This window comes from Lipotes vexillifer, unplaced genomic scaffold, assembly GCF_000442215.2.
Source record: "Lipotes vexillifer unplaced genomic scaffold, Lipotes_vexillifer_v1.1 scaffold240, whole genome shotgun sequence".
Classification (NCBI taxonomy): Eukaryota; Metazoa; Chordata; class Mammalia; order Artiodactyla; family Lipotidae; genus Lipotes; species Lipotes vexillifer.
The window spans coordinates 834600-849257 of NW_006797481.1; the positions used below are offsets into that span (position 1 = coordinate 834600).

Consider the following 14658-nt stretch of genomic DNA (forward strand, 5'->3'; position numbering starts at 1 on the left):
CCCCCCCCCCCCCCCCCCGACCCCGCCTCCACCAGCCCATCCTAGGATTAACGGCTCTCACCATAGTCCTTGGACTATTGTAGATTTCTCCTTTCGAATGCTTCTTTTATGCTACAGATATTCTTGAGATGTAGCTTCAAGGATAAAATTCATAGTTTTGCAGGGCGCTCAGAACCACGTTAAAAGGGCTCATTAGCACTTAAATGTCAGTAGCCTTTTTATTCCTCTAACTTTTCTATCGGGTGAAGGAACAGCCACCCATTAAAAAACAAATTATTAAAAGGGAAATTCTAAATCTTTAAAGGAGAGAGGCCCACGGCAGCTAGGGTTCCCACCCCCTCCCCCTTTCTCTTCGCAGAACCAATGGGCGAGCAGCAGTTTGTTCCTTGAAGCTTATGGGGCATTGGAGTTCTGGTGTCCTCATTTTCCTTCCTTCCATTGATGTATCATTACTGGAGTGAAAAAAAGAAGGGCGTCTCGAGGGCTTTTGAAAAAAAATGGGTGACTACTCAAGACATTTTGTAAAGGGGGGGAAATTGCGAGGAAAAGGGGCCTCAGTAGGGGGCGGAGGGGCTGTGAATGGGGCCTTGTCTGGCAGTTCTTACAGCTGAAACCTGGTGCTGGCGTTCGTGGTTCAGTTCAAACTGTCACCTTTAGTTCTTTCTGGCTTCTCTGCCCTCGGCCCTGAACCTCAACAGATTGGGGCTTATTTACCTATTCACACTCGGCTGTGGAAGCTCATTAATAGGCTTATTAGCTACACCATTCACGGGAGGCCATTGACAAAAGGGGTTCCAGCCACTTGAAGAGGGAAGAGAAAAAAACTGTAAAGAGATTATTTTCTCATTCAGAAGCCTCGCTGGTGTGAAAGCTTTCCTAGACCCTCTGAGGTCACTCGAAGCCTAAATATGATGACAGGATTGGTTTTTTTTGTTTTTTTTTTTTAAATTCCAAACATGCTTTTGCTTTTCTCAAAACCACTTTGCTGTTGTGGGCTTGCGGGCTTCACTCACTTCAAAACGGACACTCTTAAGGGAATAAGGGGCTTTTGATGGATTGGTGTCTTTTCATCCCTATAAAGAATAAATTCTGCAAACTGCATCTGGACGTTGAAGTAGGTGTTCTTATTTGTCATTTTCAGCGGAAGGCTTCCTTTTTATTTGACGTACATAGAGCCATTGATGAATGGGGGATAGGGACGGCAGCTTCCTGCACCACTAATTTATGTGAGAATGTGTTAACAGCATTTTCAATGGCTGATGGATTCCTTGCAGGATGGGAAAGGAATCTGTATTGAGACACTTGAGTTCCCCATTGGCAGGGAATATAAAGTTGTAAGTGCCAGCCTCTGAGCAGGCAGACGCTCAGCCACGTCTCTTTCCGTGACCCCTGATCTGAGATGTTGAAAAGGTACTGATGTGGTCACAACAACTCAGGTGTGGTGGACAGCTGAGGGTCACCTGGCTGAGGTGTCCATGAATTAAAAGGTTCTGGGACTGATCTGGGTTTGAAGACTTGACCAAAACACATAGCCCTCCCCCAATCATATACATGAACTAATTGTTTTGCTTGAGAGTCAGACTATTACTTTTGCTGTCACATTTCCAAAATAGAATTTCATAGCCATTTGCCTGAAGCATTTCAATGGATCTGTTACTCCTGGCTTTTAGGGAATTTTACATAAAAGTTCTCTGAGATGTATTGTGAAGAAAAATGATTTTCTAATGATGTGGCACCTTGAAAAAATATTTCCGTAAATGTTATGAAGTGTGCAGTGTCAATGACCCATGGGCAACTGCATTTCTAAATTCAGGAAAAGTCGATTTCCCAGGTCACTTTGGTACTGCTGCTACATCCATCTTCAGGACTCAAAAGCACTTCTGGGTTTAATGACCTTTTTCTAAGGAAAAATAATTAAGGTTTTTATCTGTATTGTCTTGGTCTTAAGGCACCACTGCTTAGCAGCTGGATGAGTGAAGAAGAGAAACTATATTAAAGAATAAATTATCCGGTAGATACAGCCTAGTGGAAAAGGTAAATGGAAAATATGAACTTTAACCAGTTACAGCTTGGCATTTGGTTGAAGAATCTTAAGATTCAGAGAGAGGAATTGATTTGCTCAAGGTCGTACAGCTATTTACAGCAGAGTTGAGTCTTTAGAATCTTCCGAATTTATTGATCCAAATATATATTACCAAACAACACTTTTTTTTTTTCTCTCTCCAGTTTTGAACTTTTTTTAAGAGATCCAGATTCAGAGCCAGGCTCAGCTGCTGCCAGTAACCAGCTGTTTAACCCTGGACAAATAACCTCTCTCACCCTCAGTTTCCTTACCAGAAACTGGGACTATTACTCTGCAGGGTGGCTGTGTCGATTAAAAAGAAGAGTCTATTCCGTGTGTCCCACCCATAGCAGGGACTCCATAAATATTCGTTTCTTTTCTCATTGCTCTCGTTTTGAAGGACAGAGCAGTGTAGCGTCCAGCAACCATTCCCAAGTTGCTTCCTCTCCTCTCAAAGTTTCAGTTGCATTACATTTCTCCCCCGAATACCACGCAGACGCATTTTAAAGTCTCTCTCGGGGGTAGAGCAGGCATTCTGTCATTTGTTTTGACTTGAAATAAGACAACGTAACGCAACCGCCCGGCAAACCGTCGGTCAGGCCAACTCCCGAAGAAAGGGGGCGGGGGCGGGGGCGCGGGACCCGGCCTGATTCACCGAGGATGCTGATGCCTCTCTCCGTCCCGGTGCTGGCCGGGCCCCTCGCCTTCCCGGCCGGGGTCTTGGGGCCGCTCGCAGGCGTCGCGCTTCCTCCCGCGCGCGCGCCTGCCCGCCCCCAGGCTCCCCGCGGGCCGCGTCACGTGACCGCGCCTAGCCAAGGCGGCAGCGGCGGCAACGCGAGCTTCGGCGGCGGCGGCGGCGGCGGCGGCGGCAGTGGAGAGCGCCGCGGAGAGCCGAGCGAGCGGGCGGGCGGGCGAGCGAGGGAGCGAGCGAGTGCGGCCGCCACAAAGCTCGGGCGCCGCGGGGTCTGCGCGCGGCGTAGCTGGCCCCGCGCGGCGACTCCTTTCCATGCTGGCTGGGCCCGGCCGCGAGCCCCGGGCGCCCCGAGGCCGCGGCTTTCCTGCGCGCTCCGAGCGTTCGCAAGTTGCGAGCAAAGTTTGCTGGAGGGAACGCCAAGCCTGAGTCCTTTCTTCCTCTCGCTCCCCAAATCCAAGCGCAGCCTGCGGGCGTCATGCCCGCGCGCCTCCGCAACCTGGGGTGCGCGTGAAGCCTCGGACCTTGGCGCCGGCGAGGACCCAAGGACCACTTTTTGGGGGGAGCTCGTCGTTTGCTCCGTCCCGACCCACGCCGGACGCGGGGACAGAGCCGGTCGCCGGGGATCGTTGCCATTCAAGGTAACCTCCGTGGTGGGCCCCTCGGGGAGCCTCGCGGGACGGGAGAGTGGGCCCACGGGAGAGTGGGCGCCGTGAAAGCCCGGGACGCCGGGTGCACGGCCCCCCGAGCGGAGGGCTGGCACTGTGGAGGCTGCTCCCTGTTCTCCCTCTTTGGCTGCATAGGTGATGGGGGAGCTGGGTGCATGCTGACGGCTGGCGTTGGGGAAGTTCTGCCTCAACCACCCCCATCCGGATGCTGACATCTGCCTCTGGAGCTCACACCCGCCCCCCTGTCAAACTCCGGCCGGCGAGATCCTCAGACCCCAGAGCTGGCGGGCGAGCGGCGGGGCTGCCTCTCTGTTGGCACAGCCGCCCAGGTCCGGAGCTCGGAGGGTCATCTTCGGGGTGCCTCGTTCCGGGGCCCGGGGAGCACCCGTCCCGTCCCATCCAGGCCCCGACGGGGGTGCCCTTCCCCGGGAGGGAGCCGCTGGGGTGGGGCCGGCGACACCTCTGTAGGGTAGGAGATGCTCGGGGGTGGCATATTTGGGGAGGGGGCTGCTCCGGTTCCCCGATTGCAGTGCCGGGCGCCCCTGGCCCGCAGCCGCCGTCGGCGCTGGAGGGAGCCCGGCGCGCCTGGGGCTAGGGGGCGAACTGGACCGACTTTTTCTAGTTCGCTGCCTGCTCCGCCGGCAGCAGCTCGGAGATGTCGAAAGCGCAGGCGAGTTCTAACTTGCGCGCTCATTCTTTCGGCTGCCGGACCGCGCCGGGGAATCAGCCGGGGGCCGGGCCAGGAGCTGGCTCCGACCCTCGCGGCCAGAGGGCCAGGCGCAGAGGTCCGGCCCGGGGGCGATGAGTCTCCGCCGCTCCCATCGCCGTCCGCTCCCTTGCAGACTCTTCTCGCGACCTTCCTTCCTCTCGCCCAATTCAATAAAGCCTACCCTTAAAGGCAAACCTGCTTTCACCCATTATGTGTTTGGTGTGAAACGCTATCAACATTTAAAACCCCATTGTCCCCTTGGTCCCAAATCCCTGTAAATCTTCCACTGGCCTCGACTCATTTTCATCTGAAAAGACTGTTTAGTTTGAATAGAAAAGAAATCGGGAGCCTCTCTCTCTCTCTCTCTCCCTCTCTCTCTCTCTCTCTCTCTCTCTCTCTCTCTCTCTCTCTCTCTCTCTCTCTCTCCCCGTGGAATGTCAATTAAAATGCAGATTTCTCTGAGCTCTTTAGCGCCCAGAGAAGGGGGAGAAAATCAGATATTCCAAGCAAACAAATGAAAGAAGTGCTACAATGAAGCCGGGTTGGTGGTGTTCAGTTCTCCCGAAGTGGCGGCAAGTCCTCATTGGCTTGCCAGCGTTAACAGGGAAGAGAAGGTGGTCCCAGGTCAGCCTGTATTTTGTATTTTTTGAGAATTTCAGTATGTTGAGAAATCCCCACACCCACCGCATTTGACCCCTTGAGAGGCCCCTGCCCTGTTAGCTGTGGGGAGAAGGGGAGCTAGGGAGGCTCTGAGCCAGGAGGTGGATCTGACCCCTGGGGGACCTGGGCGCCCCCACACCTTGCCTGGCTCTCTTGACTGATGTGAAATATACTGGGAACAAAACACCCAAGTGCTGGTCATGGGGGGGCAGGCAGGCAGACAACCTCTTAGGGGTAGAAACTCAGGTAAGGCAGGCGCTGTATGGGCTGTCTTCATGGAGGGTGGTGGTGGGGTGTTGGGAATGTTCTGGTAAACCGAGGAGCCCAGCATCGACCTGGCATAGGCACCACTCCCCAGTCAAGCCCACTAGCTTGTCACTTTGCCTGTCTTTGGGGGCAGGCTTGTGCCGAGGTGAAAATGGACCAGGGGGACGGGTGGCCATGAAGAGCCATCCATCACTGGGAGGGTGACAACCCCTCCCGCGCCCAGGCGGAGAAGAGAGTTCCCTTTCAAGGGGAAAAATAAACACGCTGGGGCTTTCACTGAGGCTCAGACTCCAGGAGGGATTATGGTATTGAAGGCAGGAAGCTGGGATTGTGGCCGCCAGCGGCATGCTGGGCCTGTGTTCCCAACACCGAGCCTGGGGACCTCATTATCCTGCCTAGGAGGTCCCTCCATACTTTTGTCCTGTCCGGTGAGGAGTTGTGCAGACCTGCCGCCCTAGGCCTCCACCTTCCAGAGATTTGGGAAGGGGGTGGCCGCGGGGTCTGGACCTGGAAATGGCTAAAAGTCAGTTTCTGGTGCAAGCTGATGGGATGAATGAATGGTTTGGGATTTAGCTGAGGTCACTTACTGTCCACCTTTCCCTGCCTAGAGCAAAGGAAGCTCCTCTAGGCTGGGACAGGTGGGCGAGGCGGCTGGGGAAGCAGCCTGGGGCCCACTCTCCTGCTAGGATTTAAGGTTGTTCCTGTGAGGCAGAAAATTCCCATGCATTCTGGAAATGCCTAGTAAATCAATGAGAATGTTTGTGTGTTTTCCTCCCACATGTATGTAGAAATAGATATGGAATTATCTTTTGAGGCTCTTGAAGAGGAAAGAAAAATTGGCCAAAAAATCCTTCAAGCAGGTCTGAAAACAGGGTGGGCACACATGCTTTTCTTGCTTGTGCTGTGAATCACGCCATTTCACATGTGCTTTCTTTGAAGCAGAGATTTTCTTTACTCCTTCTCTGGAAGTGATGCAGCATCCTCTTTTCCCTTACCCACTTTAATCCTTAGCTAAAGCTAAAAGTTTTCTCTGATGTAGCTTTGGGGAGGCTCCAGCAGTATTGAAATCGTAGTCGTCATAATTCGAAATATCAAGTCATGCAGAAAGCGTGGGGTTTAGAAAGTTCTCACCCCTACCCTCAATCCTATAAAATGTGGTTCATTCATATACAGTTCACACAATCTGACTGTGTCGATCAAATTCTCTAAAGTTTGTGCATTTTGGTTCTATACCTAGTAATTGATACCGAACAAATTTAAAGTTATTTGGAATATCTTAAGTGTGGAAAATTTTCTTTGCCTTTGGATCAAATGAGTGAACAGAATAGCAGGTTGGGCACCCCCTTGTAATTTCTGCTCTGAAATTTTAGCCTGTAGGTTAGCATACTGAAAGTTATTGGCCCAGTCACATACCTTGATAATAATTTACATATCATCAGAAGCAGCATCATTAATAAATGCCTGTGATGTTCATCAGAATTTGCATTTGCTCCATTTCTTAACCCACTCTGTCTGAAGACATTCGCTAGGCCTGGGTTGCCATTAGTCATAGTGGAACGGGATTCAGCCTTCGAATCTCTTTTTGGATCAGCTGCTTTGAATTGCAGTTCCGTTCACTCTTTGTAAGTGGCTGCTTGGCGAAAGATTGAAATACATTTCTGCATTTGAAAATGAATCTCGAGGAGTGTAAACTGGTGGGAATTTTTGGTCGCCTTCCTGGGGTTCTTTTTACTTTGCTTGTCTCCCTTCTTCCTGAGGGCTCCAGCCCCCAGAAGCAGATGCCTCTGAAGCACAGTTGGCCTGAGAGAAGTTAACGAGTGGCTCGGTATGCCAGCCCGGGCATCATTAACTTGCTTTTGTAGTTGCCCTTGAAACTAAGGTCACGTTGCTTCTGTTTTTTGAGGGCAGTAGAGGTGACAGTGGGTAGAAGAGAGTACACTTTGCCTAACTGAAGTGGCCGCACGTATCTGTGTCCTGTAGCTCTTCCTTTTTTATCTCTGTTTCTTAAAAGTAGGCTTTCTAAACGATCAGCCTAACACCTTTTGTGGACGGGTCTGCTGGAAACCCCTGGGACTCACGTGTGGATGGAAGGCATTTGCAGATAATGAAAAAGAACTGGGTTGAAATGAATTGGAGTTGGGGAAGATTTCACTGACTTGCCGACTCTCTCCTCTAGAGGCTACAGCCGCAGCGGAAGTGGCTGCAGGGCCAGCAGAGGCTGTCACAGCACCTCGGTTCCCGAGCCCACCGCCGGCTGAAGGCATTGCTGCAGGCAGTCCATGCTCATAGAGGAAGTGTGCAGATGGGATTAACGTCCACATGGAGATATGGAAGAGGACGGGGGATTGGCACCGTAACCATGGTCAGCTGGGGGCGCTTCGTCGGCCTGGTTGTGGTCACCATGGCAACCTTGTCCCTGGCCCGGCCCTCCTTCAATTTAGTTGAGGATACCACGGTGGAGCCGGAAGGTAAGTTGTTTCATTTCACTTTCAGGGTACCAAGTTTGTTTTGGGATTTGTCCGGGGAAGTGGCACTTAGGTCAAGGCCTGTTTGAGAATCAGCTGCCCCTTGCGTTGTAAATGAGTCTTCCAAGAGCAAGGGAGAGTGGGCGGTCTGCTCCCCGCAAGCCAGAGATTACGAGAGAAGGTTCCCAGCTGTCACACTGCAGGCAGAGTGGTGTAGTTTGGTGGTTTCTTGGCATGTGCATTTCTCTGAGCTGGGTGAGGGAGACAGCGGGCAGTTTATCCAGTGCCCAGGAGAGCCGTGGAAGGGGAGCTTGTAGTGAATGTCATCTAGGGCTTCCTGCAGGAGCATGCTTACTGGAGAAAGTTTTGCTCACAATGTAAAGAATTGCTGTTTTCTGACAAAAGGAGTCGCTAAGGGAAATTGCCAACATCTGAAATGCTGACATTTTATTTTCATTGTCTAAGGAGAAAAAGCAGCCTCTGAAGTTCAGCACAGAGATGCTTGACACATTACATTCTTTTGAGCCATTGTAATTCATAATACCTAAGCGGTACGGTACGTCACAAAGCGGCAGATTCTATTTTAAGTCAATTTGAAGTGTACCTGGCCTTTCCTGAATCTCTGAGAACTTCCAGATCTAACAGGGTGTGCGTTGGTGTTTCAGCTTTGGAAATTGCATGAGGGCAACACATTATGCATTTTGGAAGGTACAGAAAGGCATGAGGCCAGTTGTGAGCACCAAACAGGGCTGAATTATCCCGCTGGACAGATTTGGAAACTCTTCCCCAGGTCCTTCTGAGATGTCGGTAGCCAAGCCTTGACTTGGTGCAGCACTGAAATCTGTCATCAGTAGGGAATATCGGTAGCTGAGTTATTTTTCAAGTGGTAATCTGAGAATAAAACAGCAGATCCTAGCACTCATCGCCACTTAATGAACCTGTTTGCTGAGAGCCCACCTGGTGCCTGCTGAGCTCGGGGCCTGAGTGGGCTGGGGTCAGCTCAGCTGTTCTGGAAAGGCACCCAGCACAGAAGAGGACCGCAAGCCCGTCTAGGACCGCGCGGGAGGGAGGGCTGTATCCCCATCCGAGGGGGGCTCCCGCTGAGACCCTGAGTCAGGAAGCATAAAGACATATCTTTTTCTAAGACGGAGGGACTTCTTACCGGAAGCAGTCCAGCAGTCGTGAGATGAGGCTCGTGCCCTTTTTCTTACACAGAGGTACGGAGGCTTTATAATGAACAGGTGCGGTGACATCGCCGAGGTTTCCAGATCTCCGGGAAGGAAATCTGGTAGGAGCTTGTGTCTGTGACTGCCTCCTTGTGACATAAGCATGGCTGTCATGTGCAGTGGTGATGAATTTTTTTTTTTTTTGCGGTACGCGGGCCTCTCACTGCCGTGGCCTCTCCCGTTGCGGAGCACAGGCTCCGGACGCGCAGGCTCAGCGGCCGTGGCTCACGGGCCCAGCCGCTCCACGGCATGTGGGATCTTCCCGGACCGGGGCACGAACCCGTGTCCCCTGCATCGGCAGGCGGACCCTCAACCATTGCGCCACCAGGGAAGCCCAGGTGATGCATTTTTAAAGGGCTTAACTTGAGGGAAAAGGGTCCTGGTTTCTGAAAGTCATGCCTGTACTTCTTTAATTTTGCTAATAATTAAAATGGATGTTTCTCTAATTGCCAGTTTTCCCCCGAGTGCGTGGCTCAGCCCACACCGAGGCAGCTGAGCTGGGATTTCCCAGGAATGGCCCAGGTTAGGAGGAAAATGTCATTTTTCATTTAGACTTCGAGGGCAGCATTATTGGGAGTTTATTTCAACATAAAGTGTAAAATGGTCCTGGAGGACTTCTTTTTATCATATTTAATTATTGAAGAGAGTTTAAAATATGTGTGCACGTACTGGAAGAAAGAGGCGAGGCAGAGAGGCGGAAAAGCAGTGGACGGGGATGAAGTCCGCACGGTGGTTCTTTGTTAAAAATGTGCATCCAACAGTGTGAGTATTGTTGGAAGCAGGTCTTCCCAACTTGGCATCTGTGGATGCACTTGCGGGTTGAGGGGAGGTGCCTGAATTCCCTGAAATGGTAGGTCATATTTTGCAGATGTCCTTCTGTGAATATTTCGGGGTTCATAGCTCCTATGAGGTTTGTGTCCAGAGTTGTGAGAGGTTAAAAAAAAAAAAGATTTCGTGGACCCCGCAAAACCCTGCAAAGAGGTGACTTTGGAAAAGCACACAAACCCCTGGACCTCAGTTTCCTTCCCTTTCTGTCGTCTGAGAGCTGGATAAGACAGTCTTCAGGGTCTCTTCCTTCGTGCTAAATGAGTATTTATATCCTCAGAAGCCTTCTGCTGACCTGCCTCAAAAGCTTGCTGGGAGATTTAGGTGGGCCCGGACGTGAAGTGCGGTTAGCACAGGGCCTGGCGTCTAATGCCGCACCTGGGATGTGTTGTCATCATTGTTCCCAGTGAGCTGGGCACATGCATCTTCCTGGTCCCGTGGGCTGGCTGGGTCAGTTGCCACAGTGTCAGGAAACATCTAGGCTTTTGGAGACAGTTGAGTAGAAAGTTGCTCTCTAATGGAGGAGGCCCTTGGTGTTTCCAGGCAGCTGTGTTTGCTTTCTGTAGAGTCTGTACTCCCCCTTTCAACTGATTTGAGCCCTAAGATGAGTTCTTCCAATGCCGGAGTTTTGCTTTGGTGTCAGAGGTTGTTAGGAAGGTAATCTAATTATAGATGAGGAAGAGGAGATTTTAGCAACTGGAAGCAGACTAAGTAGGGCAGCTCCAGTTTAGGCTGTGGTACCAGCGAATTGGAGAGAGACAGAGAGTCCCCCGTCCATGTGTGTCCATCAGTCCCTGTCTGTCCTCCATGGTGAGTTTAACTGTAGCTTTGGTTAAAGTAAGTTCAACCTTGACCTTCTAGTGCACAAGGCCTTATCTTATTTTTGTTTTGCTAATTGGGAAGCTCAGTTGAGATAATGTGTATCGGGCTGGACCAGAGGAAAATTTGTGCAGAGAAAAAGGTAACTAAGTTCCAGGAAGGAGCCTGAGCCCTAATGCTAGAGGGTCCTTTTCCAATTGTCCCAGCTTTGTACAGTATCATGTCATCTATCATCACCCTATCCCATCCATCATCATATCATGTATCACATCATCTCATCTACCATGTATCATGGTATCATATATCCCATCATCTGTCATATATCATTTGTCTCTGGACACATTCTGAAGTGGTAGCTGTAGATTTGGGTCTACTCAACTGACTTAAGAAGAAAATAATCTCTAGAAGATTTTAGTTGTTAATATTCCAGACTAAAAATGAATATTTTCAACTGGTCATTCATTTTTGTAGGTGACCAGCTGCGAAGGGTTTAAACTTAGTTGACTCAAAGGGGCCATTCCTCAATGCCAAGTACTGTTCTGTTGATTAAGATTGTAATTATTTAAAGTATAGTCAAGCTTGATTACCCTGGGGTGGAGGCGACTCTTACTTTCAAGTTCTTCCTGACATTGTCACCTACTCTGGTTAATTAAGTCATTGTTGACATTAACCACATCTTTGTTTACATCAGCCCAGTAGGAGCTAAAATAAAAGGGCTTTTCCAACCCAAAACCCTTTATTACTTTTCCACCCTCCACCAAGTGTCATTCTGAAAAGCAACAACCTGGGAAGAATGTAGTATGCCTTTTTTTTTTTTTTTTTTTTTTTTGTAATCAATTTTTGGGCAAGGTGATCCTGACTGATGTGAGTTGGTCCAAAGTTCAGTAGCAGAGAGATTGAGCATGGGGTCCACAAGGAGACCTCCTTACCTCAGATTTTTCCAGTATGGTTTAAGTCCTTTGTTAGAAGTATTGTAAATGCCATGATATCAGCCATACGCATTTAATTGCAAGTTAAAAGAAAAGAAAAAAAGAATATATCCGCATACCAAGAATGAATGATTTAAAATAATCTTCTGTTTTGTATTATCTGCATCTTTGTTCCTCAGCGTGAGTGTTAATATTTAAGAGTTGACTGTAACTTGATAGCTTAGGAACAAGGACTTATTCTTGGTAAATTAAACCAAACATAGGCTTATTTAGTATATAAAGTATTTCACAATTCATAGACGAAGAGCTGCGTTTAATATTACTTCTAGAGCAAACATTTGGCAAGCCCAGAGAATTGGTATTTGTATACTCTCTATACTGGCTCGCTCTCATCCAGATTCCAAGTATGTGTGGTGTGTGTGTGTGTGTGTGTGTGTGTGTGTGTGTGTGTGTGAGTTTGTATTTTGCCTTTTTATTTTAACCAGTTAAAACACTGAGTACCTACTAGGTGACTAGTCCTTGCTAGGCCATAACTGAAGACTTGTTGCTCTCAAGTGTTTCCCACTCAGTTGAGGATGAGAATTCAAATAACTAGAGCAATCCAATATGAGATGTTTCCAATATCAGACTTAATGAATAATTACACGGTTATGAAATAACTGGGGTAGTGTTTAAACAGGAAGAGTTTTGTTTAATGTTTGTATTCTCAGTAAAATGTGTCCAGGAGCCCTCCCATTTGTAGTCTCTTGTTTGGGTATTTACTTATCCAGGGTAATTGTTAAAAGGCTACCCTTCTCTTTCATCAGAGTCTGGCTTAGTTTTACATTTCCATTAAAAATGCTGTCTAATTTTAGCCTCTAAAGGAAAATGTGGGAAATTGATTTTTGGGTGCCGGCATCTTAGGCTCGGTAGGAAATACAGCTAGTGTGCTACTTTCCGCTGTGTTGGTTTGATTCTTAGCAGGGTGCTTGCCTTGGTAAGCAATTCAGAAGTGATTGTTTGGAAGTTTTTCAGGCTGTCCCACAAATGATTCTGATCCAGTGGGTTTTATGAGGCTGTGCAAAAAGGCCCATGGTCTTTATTATTATTTTGTTTTCCTGGAGGGATGACTTTAGCCTTAGGTTTTGCATCCTTCTTATGCTTTTGCTATATCCAAGTGAGATTTAGAGATGGCTCTGCTTTTCCTGCTTCCCTGGCATTGCAATGCCTGATGCCACACCCTCACCCCACGTCCTTCTCTCTGCCTTGCCATCTTAGCAGTAATTTCTTTTAACGGATGGTGACAGTGCTGAAGGCCATATGTGGCTGAATCGTGAACCTAATGTAAGGGCTGAACGTTTGGCCTTAAGCCAGAGAGGTGGGTTTCTGATCATTATATCCAAGATGAACAAACCCCGAAGAATTCAGCTTTGACTTCTTAGAGGCTTAGAGGCTCTTGAACTTGAGTTTTTAAAGCTCTGCACCACTCGTGTTCCATTTTGCGGACAGTGTTTATCTTCGTGGGAAGCCTTAAGGCTTTCTGGCAGCCCGAGAGTCTGCGCAAACTGGCCACTTCCTCCTGCTTACCCAGGTAGACCTGGAGTGACCCAGCCAGGTTCAGCTCTGGCTTTCCTGGATCAGGGAATGGGAGGAGGTGGGGAAGGGAGCTGAGGCCGAGTTCTGTAAAGAAGTCTGGTTGAACAAGCTGCTGGCCTTTTCACTATGACGGGGTCCCCCATGTCTTGGAGATGTTTCCTTTTGAAATTAACAAAGGTCACACTTTTCCCAAGTTTTTTTCCCCCCGTGCTCTGATTGTTACTACCCCGTTTTGGGGTATGCCAGGAAATCCAAAATGGTAGCCACATCAGTGGTAGATGGTGGTTGCAGGCTTTCACTGGCCTCTGTTTGTATAACTTCAAGCTTTTACCATTTATATAATCATGCAAAAGGATATTTTTAATTATCAGGCTAGACCTCTCTTGTCCCTGAAGAGTGCAAATCAAGTAAAATAGGCATGCTTTAGAGTTTCAGTAATTTTGGTTTTAGGAAACTTGTACCATGATGGAGTTTTAAGATGTTGGGTGTGAGCTGTTGTCATTTATTCCACTTTGGAATACCCTAAGTAGTTACGTCCCATTCTGGACTTTTGCCATTTCATGTGAATATTAAAAATTTCAACTTCTTTTTGACTGTACTGAGTCAGGGAGCTAAGGTGTGGCCTACTCTTTGCTCTAACCCCTGTCCAACTAAAGCATGGTAAATTCCGAGTCGTGTCTGAATGGAATGCACATACATAGAATGTCGGGTCGTGGTGGACATGTTTTATGGGGAGGTCAAAAAAATAGCTTATAAGGAAAATACTGACAGATTCAGAATTGAGGTCAAGGGACATATATATTTTATGATTTATATACAGCCCTTTACTTGAAAGAAAGAACCCAGTTCGGAGCTCTGACATTAATACGGTAAACTCTGTATATATTGTCATGATTATTTTCTAACGCTAGAACTTCTTTGAGTTACTATGTGTGACCTCTTTTTAAAGGCCAGTTTACTGTTAAGTTTTGCCATACATAACCAGCTGTAATGTTTTAAGAATATCAAGACATCGAAAAGTCCAACTTTGTGTGTTGCAGGGGGCCGGGGGGCTAGGAGGTGGGGAGGTGCTATAAAATGTATAGAAAGATCTTTGCAGTGGTGAGTTTAGGGTTTAAACTCTTTGAAAACCCTTACACTTCAGATTGTGAGTAGACAGTGAGTTTGCCCCCAAAGGAGTGTGGCTGCCTTCAAGGCACCTCCTTCCTTTGAGAATTCCATGGCGGTCCAGTGGTTAGGACTCTGCGCTTTCACTGCTGAGGGCCCGGGTTCAGTCCCTGGTCTGGGAACTAAGATCCCGAAAGCTGGCTGCACAGGTGGTGGCCGCCCTTAACCCCCGCCCAAAAGAAGGCACCTCCTTCCCATCCCACTAAGCCTCCTGGATCTTGACCAAAACTTGTTGTCTTTTTAGCTGACCCAGGTAGGCGCACAATTAACTATACATCCTAGGGTTCAAACAGAAAATCACTCAGATCTTTAAAAGACCAGGAATCCTCGGGCTTCCCTGGTGGTGCAGTGGTTGAGAGTCCGCCTGCCAATGCAGGGGATACGGGTTCGTGCCCCAGTCCGGGAAGATCCCACGTGCCGTGGAGCGGCTGGGCCCGTGAGCCATGGCCGCTGAGCCTGCGCATCCGGGGCCTGTGCTCCGCAACGGGAGAGGCCACAGCAGTGAGAGGCCCATGTACCACAAAAAAAAAAAAAAAACAAAAACCATGTGGTAAAAGACCAGGAATCCTCTATGTAATTAGCCTAAATTCTGCAT

The 14658-nt window shown here is 48.8% G+C and overlaps 1 protein-coding gene across 3 annotated transcripts in view; it reads left to right on the forward strand.

The window, feature by feature from the left end:
- Nucleotides 1-2926: 2926 nt before the first annotated feature.
- Nucleotides 2927-14658, forward strand: part of FGFR2 (fibroblast growth factor receptor 2) — a 105623-nt gene continuing 93891 nt past the window's right edge. For 2 of the 3 annotated variants that reach the window (XM_007469561.1, XM_007469562.1), the window contains exons 1-2: nt 2927-3394; nt 7255-7525. In XM_007469561.1, the coding sequence (XP_007469623.1) occupies nt 7360-7525 (166 nt within the window). In that variant the 5' untranslated portion in view covers nt 2927-3394; nt 7255-7359. Of the gene's footprint in view, nt 3395-7233; nt 7526-14658 lie in introns of all 3 variants that reach the window. The other variant, XM_007469560.1, reaches the window with a different exon arrangement.